The sequence below is a fragment of the Corapipo altera genome, unplaced genomic scaffold (assembly GCF_003945725.1).
Source record: "Corapipo altera isolate COAL_440 unplaced genomic scaffold, ASM394572v1 2, whole genome shotgun sequence".
Taxonomy (NCBI): domain Eukaryota; kingdom Metazoa; phylum Chordata; class Aves; order Passeriformes; family Pipridae; genus Corapipo; species Corapipo altera.
Genome location: NW_020884890.1, coordinates 5,771,899 through 5,789,516, shown reverse-complemented (window position 1 = coordinate 5,789,516; position 17,618 = coordinate 5,771,899). Strand labels below are relative to the sequence as shown.

The 17,618-nt window shown below is 38.1% G+C and overlaps 1 protein-coding gene across 5 annotated transcripts in view; it reads right to left on the bottom strand.

Moving 5' to 3' along the window:
- The window catches only part of COL19A1 (collagen type XIX alpha 1 chain), a 191,609-nt gene that overhangs the window by 15,495 nt on the left and 158,496 nt on the right, over window positions 1–17,618 (bottom strand). For all 5 annotated transcript variants that reach the window (XM_027644988.1, XM_027644991.1, XM_027644990.1 and 2 more), the window contains 11 exons: window positions 17,214–17,264; window positions 17,087–17,131; window positions 16,136–16,162; window positions 13,164–13,217; window positions 10,510–10,554; window positions 8,356–8,400; window positions 8,187–8,249; window positions 5,718–5,753; window positions 5,526–5,570; window positions 2,930–3,100; window positions 1,899–1,965 (listed from right to left, as the gene is read on the bottom strand). In XM_027644988.1, coding sequence (XP_027500789.1) covers window positions 1,899–1,965; window positions 2,930–3,100; window positions 5,526–5,570; window positions 5,718–5,753; window positions 8,187–8,249; window positions 8,356–8,400; window positions 10,510–10,554; window positions 13,164–13,217; window positions 16,136–16,162; window positions 17,087–17,131; window positions 17,214–17,264 — 649 coding nt within the window. The remainder of the gene's footprint in view (window positions 1–1,898; window positions 1,966–2,929; window positions 3,101–5,525; window positions 5,571–5,717; window positions 5,754–8,186; window positions 8,250–8,355; window positions 8,401–10,509; window positions 10,555–13,163; window positions 13,218–16,135; window positions 16,163–17,086; window positions 17,132–17,213; window positions 17,265–17,618) is intronic.

The window sequence follows — 17,618 nt, the reverse complement described above, 5'->3', positions numbered from 1 at the left end:
ATAAGAAATGCATTTTGCAATGGAAGAGAAGCTACTGTTAAGGGGTGTTCAAGCAGAATCTTGTTTCAGACACCTACCTGAGTCACAGCTTTGCAACCATGACTAAGGAAATGCTGGGGAAGAAAAATATTTCCTTTTCAGAGTATGGACTCAGACATCTAAAAAATCTTACATAATACAAAGGCCGTGGTTGAATCTGGTATTAGCCTGAAACTGGGCCAGAAGATGTTGATCTTGCAAGGGAGCTATGAAGCTCAGCAGGGATATTTGCTAAGCAAACTGCACAGCAGTTTAGACCAGGATGACTGAAAGCTATCAAGCCTTCCTCTCATTTAAATAGTCACTGTCATGGTTTGAGAGCTCCAAAATCCAATTCCCTAGTCCAAGCCCACTCCCACATCTCAATCCAGTGTGAGATGGTTTTTCCAGACGACACAAGACTTAAATGGGGGAAAGGGAATATATTACAATGACTGTACAAAATAAATACTACAATACATTATATACAATCTTAATTATCTCTACCATGACATAAGTATTTACAATGGATCAAATCTCTTCTCCCCTCCAAATAAAAGTCCAGGAGGGAAGAAGGAAAGATCCCTTTCCACTTTCAGAGCAGCAATGTCTCTAGGACAGCAAGTCTATCTGTTTTGTTCTTCTTCTCATGCAGCAGCAGCTGTGCCTGGATCTCTGCCAGTACTCACAAGAGGGTATCCAAGCCCTCTTGGCCACTCGTCTTCCAAGTGAGGGTCTTCTTTTCTGTGGGCTGCGTTTCCCAGGACAAAGGTACTATCACCACATCATATCACGAAGCTCAGGGGTCTTCGTGATGGTCCTTATCTTCAGGGGATCCAAGTTCCCTACAGAGCTCTGTGCTCTGTCTCAAGCAGTGGGGGGGGGGCAAGGTCACCCTCTCTGCAGTCCTTCTTGGAGCTTTTTAGCTCGTTTCTGCAGTGCTGTAGCACTTTAAGACTCTTTAAGAGTCCATCATCATCCTCCTTTCTTGGAGGTCTCCAAGGAGTTTGGGGTTTTAGTTTCAGTTCTTACCCAAACTTTCTCTTTTTGAGCTTAGTTCTCTCTCTCTGCTGCTGGCTCTCTCTCGGCTCTCTCGGACAGCTCTGTGTCTTCTTTGGCTGCATGTTTGTTGTTGCTTCTTCAGTTATCTCTTGGCTCTTAGCCACAAACTCTGGATGCTGCTGCTGCTCTGTCTCTGCTCACTCATGGTGGAGAAAACTAGCTTTCAGCTACAGGTACTTAGCCCAGCCTTATGCTGTTCCAAGTCCCTGCAGCCCCCCCAGCTGGGGGCTGGGGGGCTAGAGCACCCCCAGGAGGCTCCTGCCCTTTCTCCTCGTGGCTTTACAACATGGCTACTTCTTCTACAACAATAACTACAACTACCACATCACCTTCTCTTCCGTTCTGGTTGTGATATATTTATATTTTGCAGAAGCGCTCAAAACTTCAAGGGTCACCACCCCCTGGGGTTTTACCATTTTATAACTGCAGGGGGAAAACTGTTTCCCCCCACCACAGTCACTCACTAAGAGGGCAAAAAAATTAGATATTTCTATTGTCTCTGCTTTAGTAACTCTTCATGATATGTTGTAGATACATATGTATCTGCAATAAAATATGATACATATATTAACTACAGTGATACATACCTATGCTTGGTATTATGATTTGGAGCAGAGTACCTTTTAATGCTCATCTTTTACATAAGGAAATACTCTGGTTAACAGATACTATGGCTTCTAATTGTTTAAACAGAATTATGTAGACTCATTCAATATAGCTACAGCAACAAGGCAGCTGCTTAAGTTAGATGACATGTAAAGAAACTTTGAGTATAATTTAAAATCTATATTTAGTTGTATAATACTTCATTTTCTCACCTTCAAAAACCTTAAGAACCTCTTGTTTAATATATTTTTTTATTTCTTCAAGTGAAACTGCATCAGCCTGATGAGGAAAAAGAAAGGTGATATGTATCAGAAGGAACATACAGAGTGAACTTTATGATGCTACAAAAATAAAAAATGAAATTAGCATTAAATTAAATTAGCATTAAATTAAATTAGCATTAAAAATATAAACCTTTCATCAACAAATGAGTGTTTTAATATATTTGTGTTATTTACTTAACTGCAAAGGCCACTTTACTGCAAATACATTATAATATTATAAAGATACTAATGCCATGAAGTGGAAGAGGCACACCCAGCTGTCAAGATGACCAGCACGTTACGTGTATGGAAATTAACCTGCACAAGACAGTAAGATTGTCCAGTGACACGACTATGCTTCACATGCCTTTTGCATAGCACCTGCCAACTTCTCACCCCCTCTAGGGACTAATTGCTTTGATGCACAGCCAACAAGAACAGAACCACAACACCAATAACATGACTGGAAAAGCTTTTTAGCTTTACTTTATCTAACTGAGGTTAAAAAGTATCCACAACATAGATGTGTGCCTATGTGCACATGGAGACAAACCAAGATATCTGCAACTGACAAGCAGCATTTCACTGTCTTTTTAAATGCTGATTTCCCTTCAACTGAGAATAAATTTTTGTCTGCTTCCTTTTTTTTCCCATTTGCAAAGACTTACACTCTAGCTCTTAAGCTTACAGAAAATGTGAGAATTAACTGTATTGAGTAGCCATATTGATATGAAGGAACTAAACAAGTAAATAATTAAAATTCACTCATAGCAGACATTTAAAAATAATTATTAAAAATAATTGCCAGATCATCTGGGTATATTTTTCCACCCCTTAACTGAAGACTGAAATTATCTGAGAGAAAGTCTCAGTTTTTCTAAGACTGTGGTATTGCTCAGTTAAATTTGCACTGTTCAGCACATGCTAACTTCACATTGCATGAACTCCCAAGCAACCAAAGTAAACCTCTGTTTACTTACTGGGAACCCTGGGGGTCCTGGTGAACCTGGGGGACCTTGATGACCTGGTGATCCTGGATAGCCTCTGTCTCCTGGTGGGCCAACAGGACCCACATCCCCCTTTTCTCCTGTTGGGCCAGGTTTTCCTCGTTCACCCTGTGGACCTCTGTCCCCTGGAATACCCTGATCTCCCTATGTAAAACATAAGCAGAAAGAAAATCATTGCATATAGTGGAACAAACCTGGAAAAGTCAGCCAAGAATTCTGAAGAGAAAATTCTCGCCTGTTCAGAAATAGACTGAGTCATGAGGGGAAGCTGATTTTATAGGCTAAACCTTGTCTCTGAAAATACATTTTTGTTTTCTTATGCTTTTGATGTTGAAGTCAATGACAGAAAGAACAGCTTGACTCTGTAACCCACTTTTCAGGGACAGGACTTGGGTACAGAAAGTTTTAGCCCTTATACAAGGATCTAGAAACGTCAGTTATGGCATAAGTAAAATTTAGGTGCTCAAATTCACACAGGCACAGGGCACCAGGATTTTTCCTGTAACTTTCCATAGAAGTCTAATATTTTATGCCTTCATTTACACAAAACTTTAGTTAATCAAAGAGACAACTAGCACACGAGTTACTTTCAGTACCCAAAGGGGGCCTACAAGGAAGTTGGAGAGGGACTTTTTACAAGGGCATGTAGTGATAGGACAAGTGTTCTGGCTTTAAATTGAAAGAAAGAATGTTTAGATGCGATATTAGGAAGAAATGTTTTACTGTGAGGGTGGTGAGGTATTGTAACAGGTTGTAAGAGAAGTTGTGGGTACTCCACTCCTGTCAGTGTTCAAGGCCAGGTTGGATGGGGCTTGGGACAACCTGATCTCGTGAAAGGTGCCCCTGCCCATGGCAGGGGGGTTGGAACTAGATATTTAAGGTTCCTTACAACCCAGGCCATTCTGTGATTCTATGATATACGTTTCTCAGGTTTATAACCCTGCAGAGAAGGGTTAGATATCTTTTCTAGTAGAGATAAAGAAAAAGGCAGGTTTCTCTTGGACCACGGTGCTATGGCAGTTTGAAGCTGATCCTCTTCTTCTAAACAATTCACATTTTACAGGCTGCCAATGTGTAAGAAGTAAATCAAATACTACAGCAACTTTTCAAACAAGTGTTTCTAACTGCCTCCAGTGTTTTCGTTGTGTTTTGAAAAAGGTCCTTGTAAAAAGACAGAAAACTAGGTCATATCTTCCTCCAGATTCCTCTTTAAATGCTCCGCTGTGAATTGTACAAAACTCAGGACATTTGTGTTTTATGATCTCTGCATAAAGTGCTGATTTATTCAGTCCTCCTCCCTTCTAGTGTTCTCCTATCTCTTACATTTTATCTTGTACTAAGTTCTATGCAGAGGGAACTACTGTTTTTCCTGGATTTCTACATGCTCTTGTCCAGCAGGCTCACAGTCTGTGATAAAGGTATGCAGATAACAGCAATAAATGAACCAGTCACTAGTACTTTTATCTGTTGAAATGACTTGAAAACTGCATTTCTGATTGGTATAAATCACATATTTTCAACTGCTTTGTCACTCAGTTTATAAAGTAATAAGAACAGCAGTGTTTAGTCACTCCAAGGGTATATAAGATTATTTCAGCCCAGGTGGCTTATCCCTTCTTAAAATGGATTCCATGAGGACATACTTATATTAGACATGAAAACCTCAAGAGTTTTATTCTGTCATTCGAATTTTGTTGCCTCTCTTTTCTGTAACAGTAACAGTTGATCTCAAACTGAAGGAGTATGGTGCACAACAGTAATAATAATGGCTGCAAGAAAATCTTGACTTTATTTTCTGTATTCACTTCAGTCTCTCACAGATGCAGGCCTGTGTCCTTAAAGGCAAAAAACAGAACACTGAAAACTGTAATAATGGTTAAAACCTCATGTCTCTTTAGTGTCATAAAGCAGCACTTCCCTTTCCACATTACACAGGGAGATGCTTTTCTGATTCATCAGACAAATGTGCTATCCATCGGATTAGGACATCAGGGCTTTAGCAATGTTATAATAAGAGCATCTCATATATATACACATATATATATATATACACACACACACATAAAATAACTCATCTCTCAACTCCTGTAATCATTCCTGTCCACCACAATCTTGTTACCATAAACAGAACTGTCTAAAGAGTTTGAGAAACAGTAAGGCATAGCATTGGCATTTCTGCTGCCTAAGTGTGACAAGCTTGTTTTATATAAAACATGATTTGTGTTTATGACATCCCAAGGATGACAACAGGGCAAGTTCACAGCTTTTGCAAAGTCTGACAACACCACAAGATCAGCTGCATTTAAATTTTTAACTGATTCATCAATTTACACTTTCCAGGCCAACTGTGTTAGAAAGTCTATAAAATGTGTTTTTCCTCCAAATGCAGAAGACAATTCAACTCTAATTCCTTAAAGTTGTATCTAGGATTAAACATGTTAGGTGTCTAAGAGACTGCTTGACGTTCACTTAAAGAATTAAGTTCTCGGTTTTGCCTATAAAATATGCGATGATGAGGTGCTTAAATGCTCAGTAAAAAGAGAAAAAGTTATCATAATAGGGGACTTACACGTTCTCCTTTGGGTCCTCTGTCTCCTGGTCTTCCCACAGCACCCTGAAAAATGGTTTTTGAAAAAAGATAAACCTATCAATTAAAGGCTTTGTTGTATATTCATTTGTTAGCAGAACTGAAAGCAACTGCCTAGGATTAACAGCTATGGTATCTGTAAAGAATAAAATACACAAAAACTTGTTTTCCTACCGGAAGACCTGGCAATCCATCTTTTCCATTGATTCCCTAGAAAAAAAAGACAAAACACAACAATTTTTTAATATATAGTCTTAAGTATTTTAAAAATATAAGGGCTAAAGCTCAATATTTAGTGCCATATCAGTAAATATTCTAAAGTTTGCAGAGGTAGAAGTGTGTGTGGTTATAATATAGAAATACAAAACCCATCAAGATATGCATCAAATTTTATGAGCATTCAACTTTAAATGACGAGTTATATGGAAATTTTGCAAATGTGGAATATGGACCTGTACATGCACTTTTTCAGTACCAGGTAGTCATTATATAACCATAGAAGAGATTTCTCTTATTCTAGATATTAGCCCTGATGCCCTATTACCCCTCTGCTACTGCAGAGATTATGCCTTAATATTAAGTGGTTAGATCCACTCCTTGGTTCTTAGGACTTCTAGCACAGCACAGTTTTGGTCTCCTGGGCTAAACCTATTTCCTTCCCAAAAGAGGGTGCTCTCATTCATGCCTCTTGCTGGAAACTGTTCCATGCCCATGTTATCCTCCAAACAGGAATGTGGCATTATCATAGAATCAACCAGGTTGGAAAAGACCTCTGACATCATCAAGTCCAACCCTTGATCCAACAGTGCCATGGTTACCAGATCATGGCACTAAATGCCACATCTGGTCTCATCTTAAAAACCCCCAGCGACGGTGAATCCACCATCTCCCTGGGCAGCCCATTCCAATGTCTGATTACTCTCTCCATACAAATTTCTTCCTAATATCCAACCTAAACCTGGCCTGGCAGAGCTTAAGACCATGCTTGTCCTACTGCTGGTTGCCTGGGAGAAGAGACCGACGCCCACCTGGCTACAACCTCATTTCAGGTAGTTATAGAGAGAAATAAGGTCTCTCCCGAGCCTCCTCTTCTCCAAACTAAAAAACTTCAGCTCCCTCAGTCTCTCCTCACAGGACTTGTGCTTGAGTCCCTTCACCAGCCTCATTGCTCTTCTCTGGACCTGTTCCAGCACCTCAGTATCCTTCCTGAACTGAGGGGCCCAGAACTGGACACAGTACTCCAGGTGTGGCCTCACCAGCGCTGAGTACAGGGGGTACAGGGGAAGAATCACTTCCCTGGATCTGTTGGCGACACTGTTCCTGATCCAGGCCAGGATGCCATTGGCCTTCTTGGCCACCTGGGCACACTGCTGGCTCATGTTCAGCTTCCTGTCAATCCAGACTCCCAGGTCCCTTTCTGCCTGGCTGCTCTCCAGCCACTCTTTGCCCAGTCTGTAGCACTGCATGGGGTTGTTGTGGCCAAAGTGCAGGACCCGGCATTTGGCCTTGTTGAACCTCATCCCGTTAGAATCAGACCATCTCTCCAGCTTGTCTAGGTCCCTCTGAAGAGCCTTCCTGCCTTCCAGCAGATCAACGTGCCCCTCCCCCCCCAACTCGGTGTCATCTGCAGATTTGCTAATGGTACACTCAATCCCCTCATCCAGATCATCAATAAGGATATTAAATAGAACTGGGTCCATCTGAGGGTCCTAGTTGGTATGGGTCAAAATAATATCAGAGAGTATATAAACAATTGCACAATGCCAGATAATTTCAAGATAAATGCTCTGGCACTGCCTAATTTAGTAGGATGTATATGGATTTGCACATGCAGCAAACTCACTGCTGTTTCACCGAGTGAGAAAAAAGGACTTGCATGAGCAGAGACATCAGGAATATTTCTTTCCCTCTTAAACTGCAAAGTGGAGTTTTATACAGATTAGGCACCTTGGGCTAATTTGCTGCTGAAGCTACAGAAATTGTCTCTTCTTTCAAGGCAGAAGTGTAATGTGTGGTTGTGCTGACAAGCTGCAATGGTCTGCTTCTCATGGTCATCCCCAAAACACCAAGCTTCTGGGGAGATAATGAATTATGTGCTATTCTAGCTAAACCCCATATAGAATACAAAATAGGTTGTTTTAAACCATCTTGGACAGTGTCGACCACACTGCTGTCACACTTTCATTAAAGAAACAGGTCAGATCAGACACATCTTAAGTGAATAGTAAATGCCTCAGTTGCAGTGTTGCATCACCTGTATAAAGAAGAGTCAAAAGTTTATTCAGAGTCATGAAGCACATGCTTCTCTATCTAAACTGAAACTGAGAATGTATTCTGCCACCTCATCCTTTATAGACTGTGTTCATATTCCCCCCCTGGAAAAACTACTAGAGGAACCTTTATGTCAACAAAATCCAAATGACCTTCATAAGACCTTTAAAGGACACGTCTCAGTAAAATTAACTATTAAAACACCACAATACCAGGAATTCTTTTCTGGATGGCTAATACTGAGCCCTACAGCTCAATGTATTCTTCAGATATTACCTCACCTAACACAAAGCAAGATGTAATGTCATTTCTTGTGTAACTTCTGATAAACTAAGACATCCTTTTGTATATATTCAGTATAAAATTCCTTACTGGTTTTCCTTGTGGCCCTTCTGGACCAGGGAAGCCTACATCTCCTATAGGTCCTCTTTCACCCTAAGAAGGAAGAAAATGCACATAAATCTGTCAGTAAAATCTTGCATTAGGTGTTTGAAATATTTGTGTATTATCATAAGAGTCCAGAACTCAAATCCGTACTTACAGGTTCCCCTGGCATCCCTGGGGACCCAGGAGATCCGGGCTTTCCCTGCAAACAGAGAATATTACAGATTCAAACTACTAGGAAGCAAAATAGAATTTTTCTCTAGGTAAAAAATAAGAGAGAATATATATGTTAATGCAATATTCATGTTCTTGTTCATTATTTAATGAAAAATCTTGCTCTTTTGTACAATGTTACTCAATCCCTGGGTTTTCTTTACACTTTCTGAATACTGAGATAATGTTTTCATGAGGTTTTCTTTTACAACACCACGATTTCCACAATGAGAAGTCATAGGCACATCAAAGTTTATCACTGTATATGTAAAATCAAGATTGAGGTCCTTCCTAGTCCTTTTTTTTTTTTGTGTGTGACTTTATTACTGACTTAATGTCTTTTGCAAAATTTCTTCATTATGTTTTTTGGCCACTTTTATTATTTTATGTTCAGCCTGTCAGAATCCTCTCTCTTCTCATCATTTAGATGCTGATTTTAAATGTCTCTTCTCTCTCTTTATATATATATATATATATATATATATATATACATATATATATATATGTATATAATGGTTTTCTTTTAACAACTTGAATCTACATTTCCAAGAAATAGCATTAGACTAGATCCTCAGGTGACTTGTACAAGTGAGGAATCAAACACATCAGCATCAGTGACAACTTTGGGAACAACAGGACGGAGGATAAGTGCTGAGGAAATAGGCATTGATGGCAATGCTTGCAGAATCTCAGCCCAAGCTTCCCTGATAATCCTAGCAATCTCAGCAAAGTGCCAAAGTGTAAATAAGAGGTTTATATTCTCAGATGGGAAAAAGAGTCCACTATTCAATCTAGGGAATAATGACAGGGAAGGAACGCAAATTATTTTCCAGTAAGATATGTGGATATGTTTCACACTCTTCCTAGGCTACTGAAAAAGTTGTTTCTCATATGTCTACTAATTTGTTAACTAAAACTTCTTGGCATAAAATATAAAAGGAAACAATTAATTTCAGGAGGAAATAATTTATTTCGGTGGATTTTATTAGAATTAAATATAATCAACAGAATGCAACTCCATCTGTGATGAAGGGACCTCATTAAATATTTCATATCCAACCTGAATAGACAACATCCAATGACTTGGAAATACACAGGGAATGAACAATTGTGATAATCCTAACCAGCTACTGTGTTATTATTCACAGTGTGAAATATATTTCAGAGCAACAAACTTTGAAACTCGCACATCTGCTACAAAACTCAGAGAAATACTTCTCTTTTTCCCTTAAATGTGCAATTTGCTTTAGGAGAACCTAATGAAATTAAGCTGTTTAAAATCATGTTCTCTCTTAGAACTCACAGTAAATAGACTAAATCAGTGGCTAATGGAAATGAGAGTGCATAGACACAAACTTCTTTTTATTTCATGGAACACATATTTATAATTTAAACAGCTCCTAAATGGATTGGTAGCTGCCTAAATTTAATAATAAATCTATTTGCATATAAATAACTCCATATTGCCTCCTGAAGTATGGATAAACTTTTTTTATTAAACTGTGAATTCAATGTAATGTATTCATTTCCTTTAGGAACACAGATGAATAATTATAATTTCAATTTATCATTAGTTACATTTACTTTCACCTACAACAAAGTTTCTGGATGACTTTCAAAAATCTCTCTGAATATCACATGTAAATAGCCGACAAAGTATTCCCCTAAAGCAAATGTTTGGTTGACTTGATATGCAGATCCTTGTGGATTGCAATAACTAGTGTTCATAACTTTTCTTTGTGATAGAAAGATGCTCAGAAATTTGTGCATGCCCATGAACACAGAAAAAGTCTTTATCTATATTAAATAGAGGCAATGAGAAGAATCTCATATTCTTTCTTAGCTAAGCATATGCAGTTTCAAATTCCAGCTTTATCATGTATTCACACCACTCCCTTCTGTCATTTTAATAATAATATGAACCCTCAATGCTATTAAAAATCTAATTTCTTTAGGAAAAACACAATCTTCCTACCTGCCTATAAAGTATAAGCCAAGGACTCATGTTCCACAATGGTAGAGATTACAGCTCAGCATCTTGCTTGACCTGCTTTTTCAGCTTCTAAAAACCTGAATTTTCTTTAATGAACATACATACCGGTGTCCCTGCTACTCCTGGTGTGCCGGCTGGTCCACGGTCACCCTGAAGAAAAGATAAATCTATACTTAAATGACAACAATCAAAACAGAAGTTTGTTTGTGTATTCCCATTAAAGCCTGAGGAAGGATTATTCAGCAAACTGAAAATGAGAACAAGAGCCAGGCTCTGCTAAATGCTAATATTTATCTCTGCCAGTGGCTCATTTTACAGACCTGAGTAAGTAACCAAAATCCTTTGTTTAGGTTCTCTTATATTATGTTTCTATGCTATCCCTTTGATTCTGCTTCAGGCCTCCCTTGAAAAGGGATGGAAAATCCTTGACTTATCTGAAGTTGTCCAAATAATTACAATTTGTGGTCATGACAATGACCAAAATTAACACAGGGTAATTCACTTTCATGTCAACATCCCCATGTTTAAGGTGTGTCTTTCAAAGAAGTTTTTGCCTTCCTGCAACCTGCTCATTCATTTACTAAAAGTCAGCATCCTCAATTTGCTTGCGCCATGGCCCTTTCTGGGCAAAGGTCCTCATTTTAGCATACACCCATCTTATCTATGTTTTAAGCTAAGACAATGGGGTATTTTTTTGCTGGAGGTGATGAGTTATGGGCATAAATTCATCTTTCTTGAGAGGTCTATAAACCAAAGCAGACAGAGGTCAACAGTGGTAAAACTCTACACAGTGGTATTTGCTCTAACCCACTGCTGACGTGTGTTGGTCTGCAGCACTATGCTTTGCTACTGTAATGCTGGTTAAAAATGTAAGAAAAAATTAGGGTCCTAGCTTCTATATTCAGGTCAGAAAAGTCCTGGCACTGTTAAAGCCATACTAACAGGCCAATATGTTTCTGAGATGAGTTTATATTACCTGAAGCAGATTTGCTAAAGCTCTGCCAGCACAGCTACACACATGTTCTGCTGTGCAGAAGAGCCTCAGGGAGTGTTGGTCTTTCTGGTTTCTGTTCTTGTAACTAATGCTGTTTTGTCTCATTCTCATAATTTTGCTCAGGTGCACAATGGCAATGCTGCTAATTAAAAAGACTTAACTCTGTTACACGAAGTGCAGACAGATGACAAGTTAAATGTCTGACCTCATGTCCAGAGGAAGCAACTTGCTTACAGGCCACAGTTCAACTTCTCCAGCTGTGGAGGTTTAATGCACGTTTGTCCCTCAATGAGGAACACAACATGCACCTCTGGAACAGTGAGCGCTATTTGCATCAGGTAGGGCATGTTGTCTGGAGCACTGCACACTGACCCAATGGTTATTCTGGACCCAGAACTTGCGGTGTTTTCCCGTGGCCATGTATGGTGGCCATGATGACAAAATTCCTAACATTTCCCTTGCAACTTTTTCTTTTCTGTTTTTTTTTTTTCAGGGTTATTGTGGTGCTTTCAGCAATGTGGTTTTGCAGCATGGTTGCACAAAGCACTGTGTCAGCACAGCTGAGGGAAGGGACATTTTATCCAGAGGACATAAAGTTCTTAAACCAGTTCGTGAAATTATCATGAAATTACAGTAAACATTTGTCTGTGGAAGATAAAATTCTGCTGCACAGAGGTGTATAATAGCTCTATATTAAAACCAGTATGCATTATACTGTTGGAACTGGCAGGCTCCAAGATTCTGTTCATTTATTTGCACCAGAAATGTGGAATTTTGACCAAATTTAGTTAAGGAAAAGATACTTTTACTCTGGGAAAGGACCAAACACTCACTTAGCTGGTTTATACAATTTGATCCATTGCTTATTCCCTTTATTTAATTCCTGTCCCCACTTTGTCTCAGTTAGGTCTGTAATATCTCCCTGTGTTTATTCATTTTGAAATCAGACTAGTTCTTATTTGCTTGTAAATTGAAGTATTACAGAGCAAGAACCATCTCACATAATTTAAACATCTACCTTAGATCTTGTCACTCCCCACTCTGCACAAGTAGCAGTAATGCACAGTGATATCAAGAGAGAAACTTTAGTTTACATTGCTTTTTGGTGAAAAAAGTTTCAGTAAACTATTTTTGTATGAAGTCATTGAATAACGTAATTCAAAAAGCTGAGCAAATACTTCATTTGCAAAAGAATTTGCTCATTTTTCTTCTTAAATTGATGGGCAAAATCAAATTGGTTTTGCTGACAGAAAGCATATTTACGGATTTTTTCATTTCTCTGGTGTTTTGTACTTTGCCATATTTAGAAATGAATATTAAAATACTGACATTTTTAGCATTTCATGACAAGCTAAATTCATAATCGGCCTCCACAACTAGCAAGCAAAAGGCTGAGAACAAGACAGATGGAATGCAAGCATAAGACAATGTTCGATAGAGAACAGAAACTAGTGACCATACAGAGAAACATGTTAACTATATTACTATCAAGTACAGAAGTGTTCTACCAAACTAAGACAACAAAATAATAGAAGACCTCCCACACAGAGTTTTCCATTTGCAGAAAATGAAATGTTATGTTGGATGAGTATATTATTGATTTAGATTCACAGTAAAGCAAAAAAGTATAGATAAATATGCCAAGATTTTTTCACACAGAAACGTTAATACACGAAAAAAAAACAAACATGGTTTCAGAAAACATTTATTTGCAGGTAGTGTCCACTAAGAAGAAGCCACCATTACTTCTTTTCAAGAGTCCTACCTTTTCCCCTGGGAGTCCTTCCAGTCCTGGTAAGCCCATTGGTCCTGGGTCCCCCTGATTTTTTTTTTAAATGAAAAAAGATTGTATACATTAGCATTTCAGTACTCTTCTTGAGAAATGCTGAACAGCAAGCAAAAGCAACTTATTTAACCTGAGATTAGTAAAACAGCTAACCAGTTATTAGGTGAACAGATTTTGTTATACTCTATTTTACTGATCTGTAGATTAAATTTTTCTCAGAGGCACTGTGTGAATATTTGGATCAATGGTTTAATTTTGATGAAGAATGTAATCCAGAAGACTCCATTTCAGTGCTCTTGCAAGCCAAGGTCACCTCTAAAGCACCTCCAGGCAGCAGAGCCTTGGGATGTAAGCATACACTGTTAATCAGAGAACCAAACTCCAAGCAATTCAGTGCTCTGTTCCCTGAACAAAGGTCACTCTGCAGCAAGGGATGCATAGACTGGATCCCTGGGTAGGTTTTCAAGTTTTGAAAGAAAACCAGAAACATGCTCCACTAGAGAAATCAGGTCAACATGTAGAGAAGGGAAGCCCTATTAATTGTTTTTTGAAAGAAAATTGATAATTTATCATGGAGATTTAAACAACTCCAGTATTTCAGCAATTGTCAGTTAAATCAAAAGCCATGGCAAATTGCTGTCTGGATTTCTTGAAGTCTCTGACAGATCTCTCTTCCCACACCTAAACTCTGTTTGGTAGCTGGTGTTTCCTGAGTAGGAAGTGGATGCTTATACAGAAAGATGTATTCAGCTTCTGGGCATTATGGTGAAAAAGAAGAGGCTTGTGAGTTCTTTTGAAAACAGATTATTCGACTGTTTTAGGAAACTATCTCACAACTCCATGTTTTGCTGTCATTGCTGAGGGGTTTTAGTTTAGGTTTCTTCTTGTCCTTGAGAAGCATAGTTATCACTTTGGTTCATAAATCAAAATATACTTTTTCTTGTAGCTGACTTTCCATTAACACTTGGCAAGGAATCAAACATATTCCTAAACCCTGCATGAGTTGGCCGAGTGGAGATTATGCACCTTCATGACAGATGAAGTCCAAGCCAGCTCTTAAAGATATTACCTTCCTATACCACTTTGATCTTGGTTGGGTCAGTGTGAGCTAGCTGCACTTAATTCTGCTACTATATTTGTGTAGATACTGTGTCTTTACTGGTAGGAAAAAAGGTACATCTAAGTGGTACTGGCATGCTGCTTTCATGAGCAGAGACATTCCTCAGTAATTTCACACTGATACTGAAGACAAAGATTTCATAATATGGACCCAATTAGAAGACAAGAACCCTTCAACAAGAGAAGACACATCATCATCTCCCAAATATAGTGGCCTGATGTGTTCAGACAAGGCCAGTCTCCAGTGACATTTAAACAATCCGTGTGTTCTCCTCTGACCCTGATTCTTTACTATCATGCATTCAAGATGTTGGCTGAACCATCTCCTTATTTATTGTGCCCAAGACTAACAATTTGAAGACAGGACAGCAGCTGAAAAGGTCAAATGTCAGCTTCTTGGTGGTTGAATGAACTCCTGAATGGAACCCTGCAGTAATTTGTTTCACTAGTAGGAGGCAGAGATGTTATTTGCTTTGCTGGAAGGAACATGATTTTGTTTCAAAAATGATCTCTCCAATATTTTTCAGGGTTTCCTGATCTTTATCAAGTAGACAATTTACCAACAGACCATGGGGAACGCAGCATGACTGGGGACAGTTTCCTTTCCTAACCACCTCGGCTTCTACTGATTTTACCAGTAAATTTTTTGCATCAGTTTTCATTATCTGGCATATAGTACTCATCCCATTTCAGTCATACTGCCTGAAGTTCAAAAGAGGCCTGCTGGACACAGTTCTACTACACTAACCATGAAGGAACAGCATCTATTTCATTGTTTTGTAGTGTTATAGTGCTGTAACAATAATTCTGCAGTTATGTGACATTCTTTAGACTCAAAAAATAAGTACAAAATTTATTAGAATTTTAACTGTTGTGGAAGCACTTACCCAATTTTTAAAACAATATTAATTAAAAATGATATTTGATACAATTATACTTTTTGGGCTCAACCATCAACACTTAAGTGTTACTATTATCTTCTGGGTATTTGCACTGATGTCCAGCCATCAAGACACAATACCTGTGAGTTTCAACTTTTCCACCTTCAAGTCTAGGAACTGTAGCAACACACTGTAAGATGACGACAAATACAGTTTCTCTATTATAAAGGCAAGGACTTTGGAAAATGTACGCCCATTCAGGGTTTGGATCTACATTCTGCTGGCAGACAGCACTATGCAACTGTTCAAGATTCTTCTCTTACTTGTCTTTCCCCTCCTCAAAATTTTTAAAGAACAGTCACATGAAAACGACATAACACTGTTTAATGTGAAAAAAATAAATCAACAAGTTAAATAGATGTGCTTTTGAATGTCAAACTGCATAGCTGAAAGGTATAGTGGCTCCTATGGTCATCATCCTCTTGCTCACAAGAAGCAATGTGATCATACTGTAAGTAGCCATCATGCCATTTTCGAAGAAAACATCAACTTCTAGTTGTTACTAGCTAACATGATGTAGCACACACTGTACCTTGACCATTATCACTTTCAAATTTAGTATTGAGAACAATCTAATAGCTCCAAAGGTATTTTCTGCCTTTATTTCACCTTCTTTGGTCTTAGATATATCCAGAAACAGCTCAGCAGAGATGAATCCATAAGCTGTTAATACTATGTTCAGTCATTCATTACATTTTCACTTAGAATTCTTTACCATAATTGCAAAATTCACAAGCCTAGCAATTAAAAAGGCTTTTTCAGGTGTACTGATTCTTCAGGAGGTCAGCTACCTGCTAAACAATGTAAATAGACTCTTCTACCTTTGTAATTACTATCATGTGTCAAACTACTTTGGGAATTTTCTATTAAGACCAAAAAAGACATACATACCACTGTTCCAGGATCTCCTTTTGGACCCTGCAGAAACAAACCAAAGTGGAAACACATTTAAAGAGTGTCTTACACAATAAGATGATATTTTTAATGATGCATTATGAGTATACTTTGCTAATGCAGTGCATTTAGAATCAATATTAATTCCAGCCCTCTCAGCTGACTAATTTAGTATAAAATCTTAATAATATTTGGGTTTTGTTTTGCTGTTCCAGAATACAGAGAAAGACAGCTCTGTACTTTGGTGCCAGGCCATAATCACAAATGGTACATAATGTAAGGACAAAGTCCTCACTGATGGCTATGACATATTTATGTGGTTACCAAAATGACAATCATCCCAAACCAGTAGAACCTGCCTATGATGCTAAAAAGGAGGAGGATGTAAAATAAGTGCACAGTATCTCTGGCTCCACAGAACCAAAGCGGCAGTGTCCAGCTGCAAAATGGTGCATCTGCACTCTGCAGCATGGAAGACACCAGTCCTGTATTACTGCCACAATATAATTCCTGGTTTTGCACATTTTTCTTCACTGTAGCTACAAACAGTGAATCAGTGACAGAACTCAGATCAGACTTCATCAGCTTCTCATTTCTGGCACCAAATTTAATCCACTACGAAGCTATGGTATCACAAACTATAAATACAATATGACATGTTTTTAGATATTAGAATACTTTCACTAAGGAGTCCAATACAAAAATCCGTACCACTTCTGCAGCCTTTACTTGCTAGGACAAAATACTTAAATCAAAATAAATTACTCTCCAAAATGTGCTAAAATACTTAATAAGCATAAATTCACAGATTCTATATCATTTTCTACATACCAAACATATACTTATTTTTTCAATCTTTCAATATAAAATCAAATTCCACACAACCAACTAATGTCCCTATTACTATGTGAATTAGCTCTCAGAAATTAGATTTCTGATAATACTTACCGGAGGTCCTGGCGGACCTGGATAACTAGCGACACTCGCACCTCCCTGTAACAGTAAGTTTAAAAGTTGAGTTGGGCCAAAATTAGGTGTGGATTGAAAAAAAACAATTAACATTAAAGAAAAATACCTGCAGTTTATATAAGCTGCTCATTCCATTTCTTTCATTGTAAGGCATACCCTTTAAAGCATAAAAATCAAGTAAGTGTCATTTATGAATTATAAAGGCAGAATTATTGTTCTGTTCAAGTTCTGTAGCCTGGCAAACCTGTGGTATACTTTTTGTTTTCAATTTGTCAAAGATTCCAGACATTTCAAAAGAACACAAGATACATACCAAACGCAGCTTGGTATTTTTTTTGAATGATAAAACCAGAAACCTGTAAATCTCCGTGTATGTTATATTTTGATATTATTACAATTCTGCAGAATAAATTTTGTGTTAGGTACTATTCCACTTAATTTGGAGTACATAGTCTTTTCCTAGGTTCCCCGAGTTCTCTGATCTCATGTACACATGCTCTCAAATTACTCT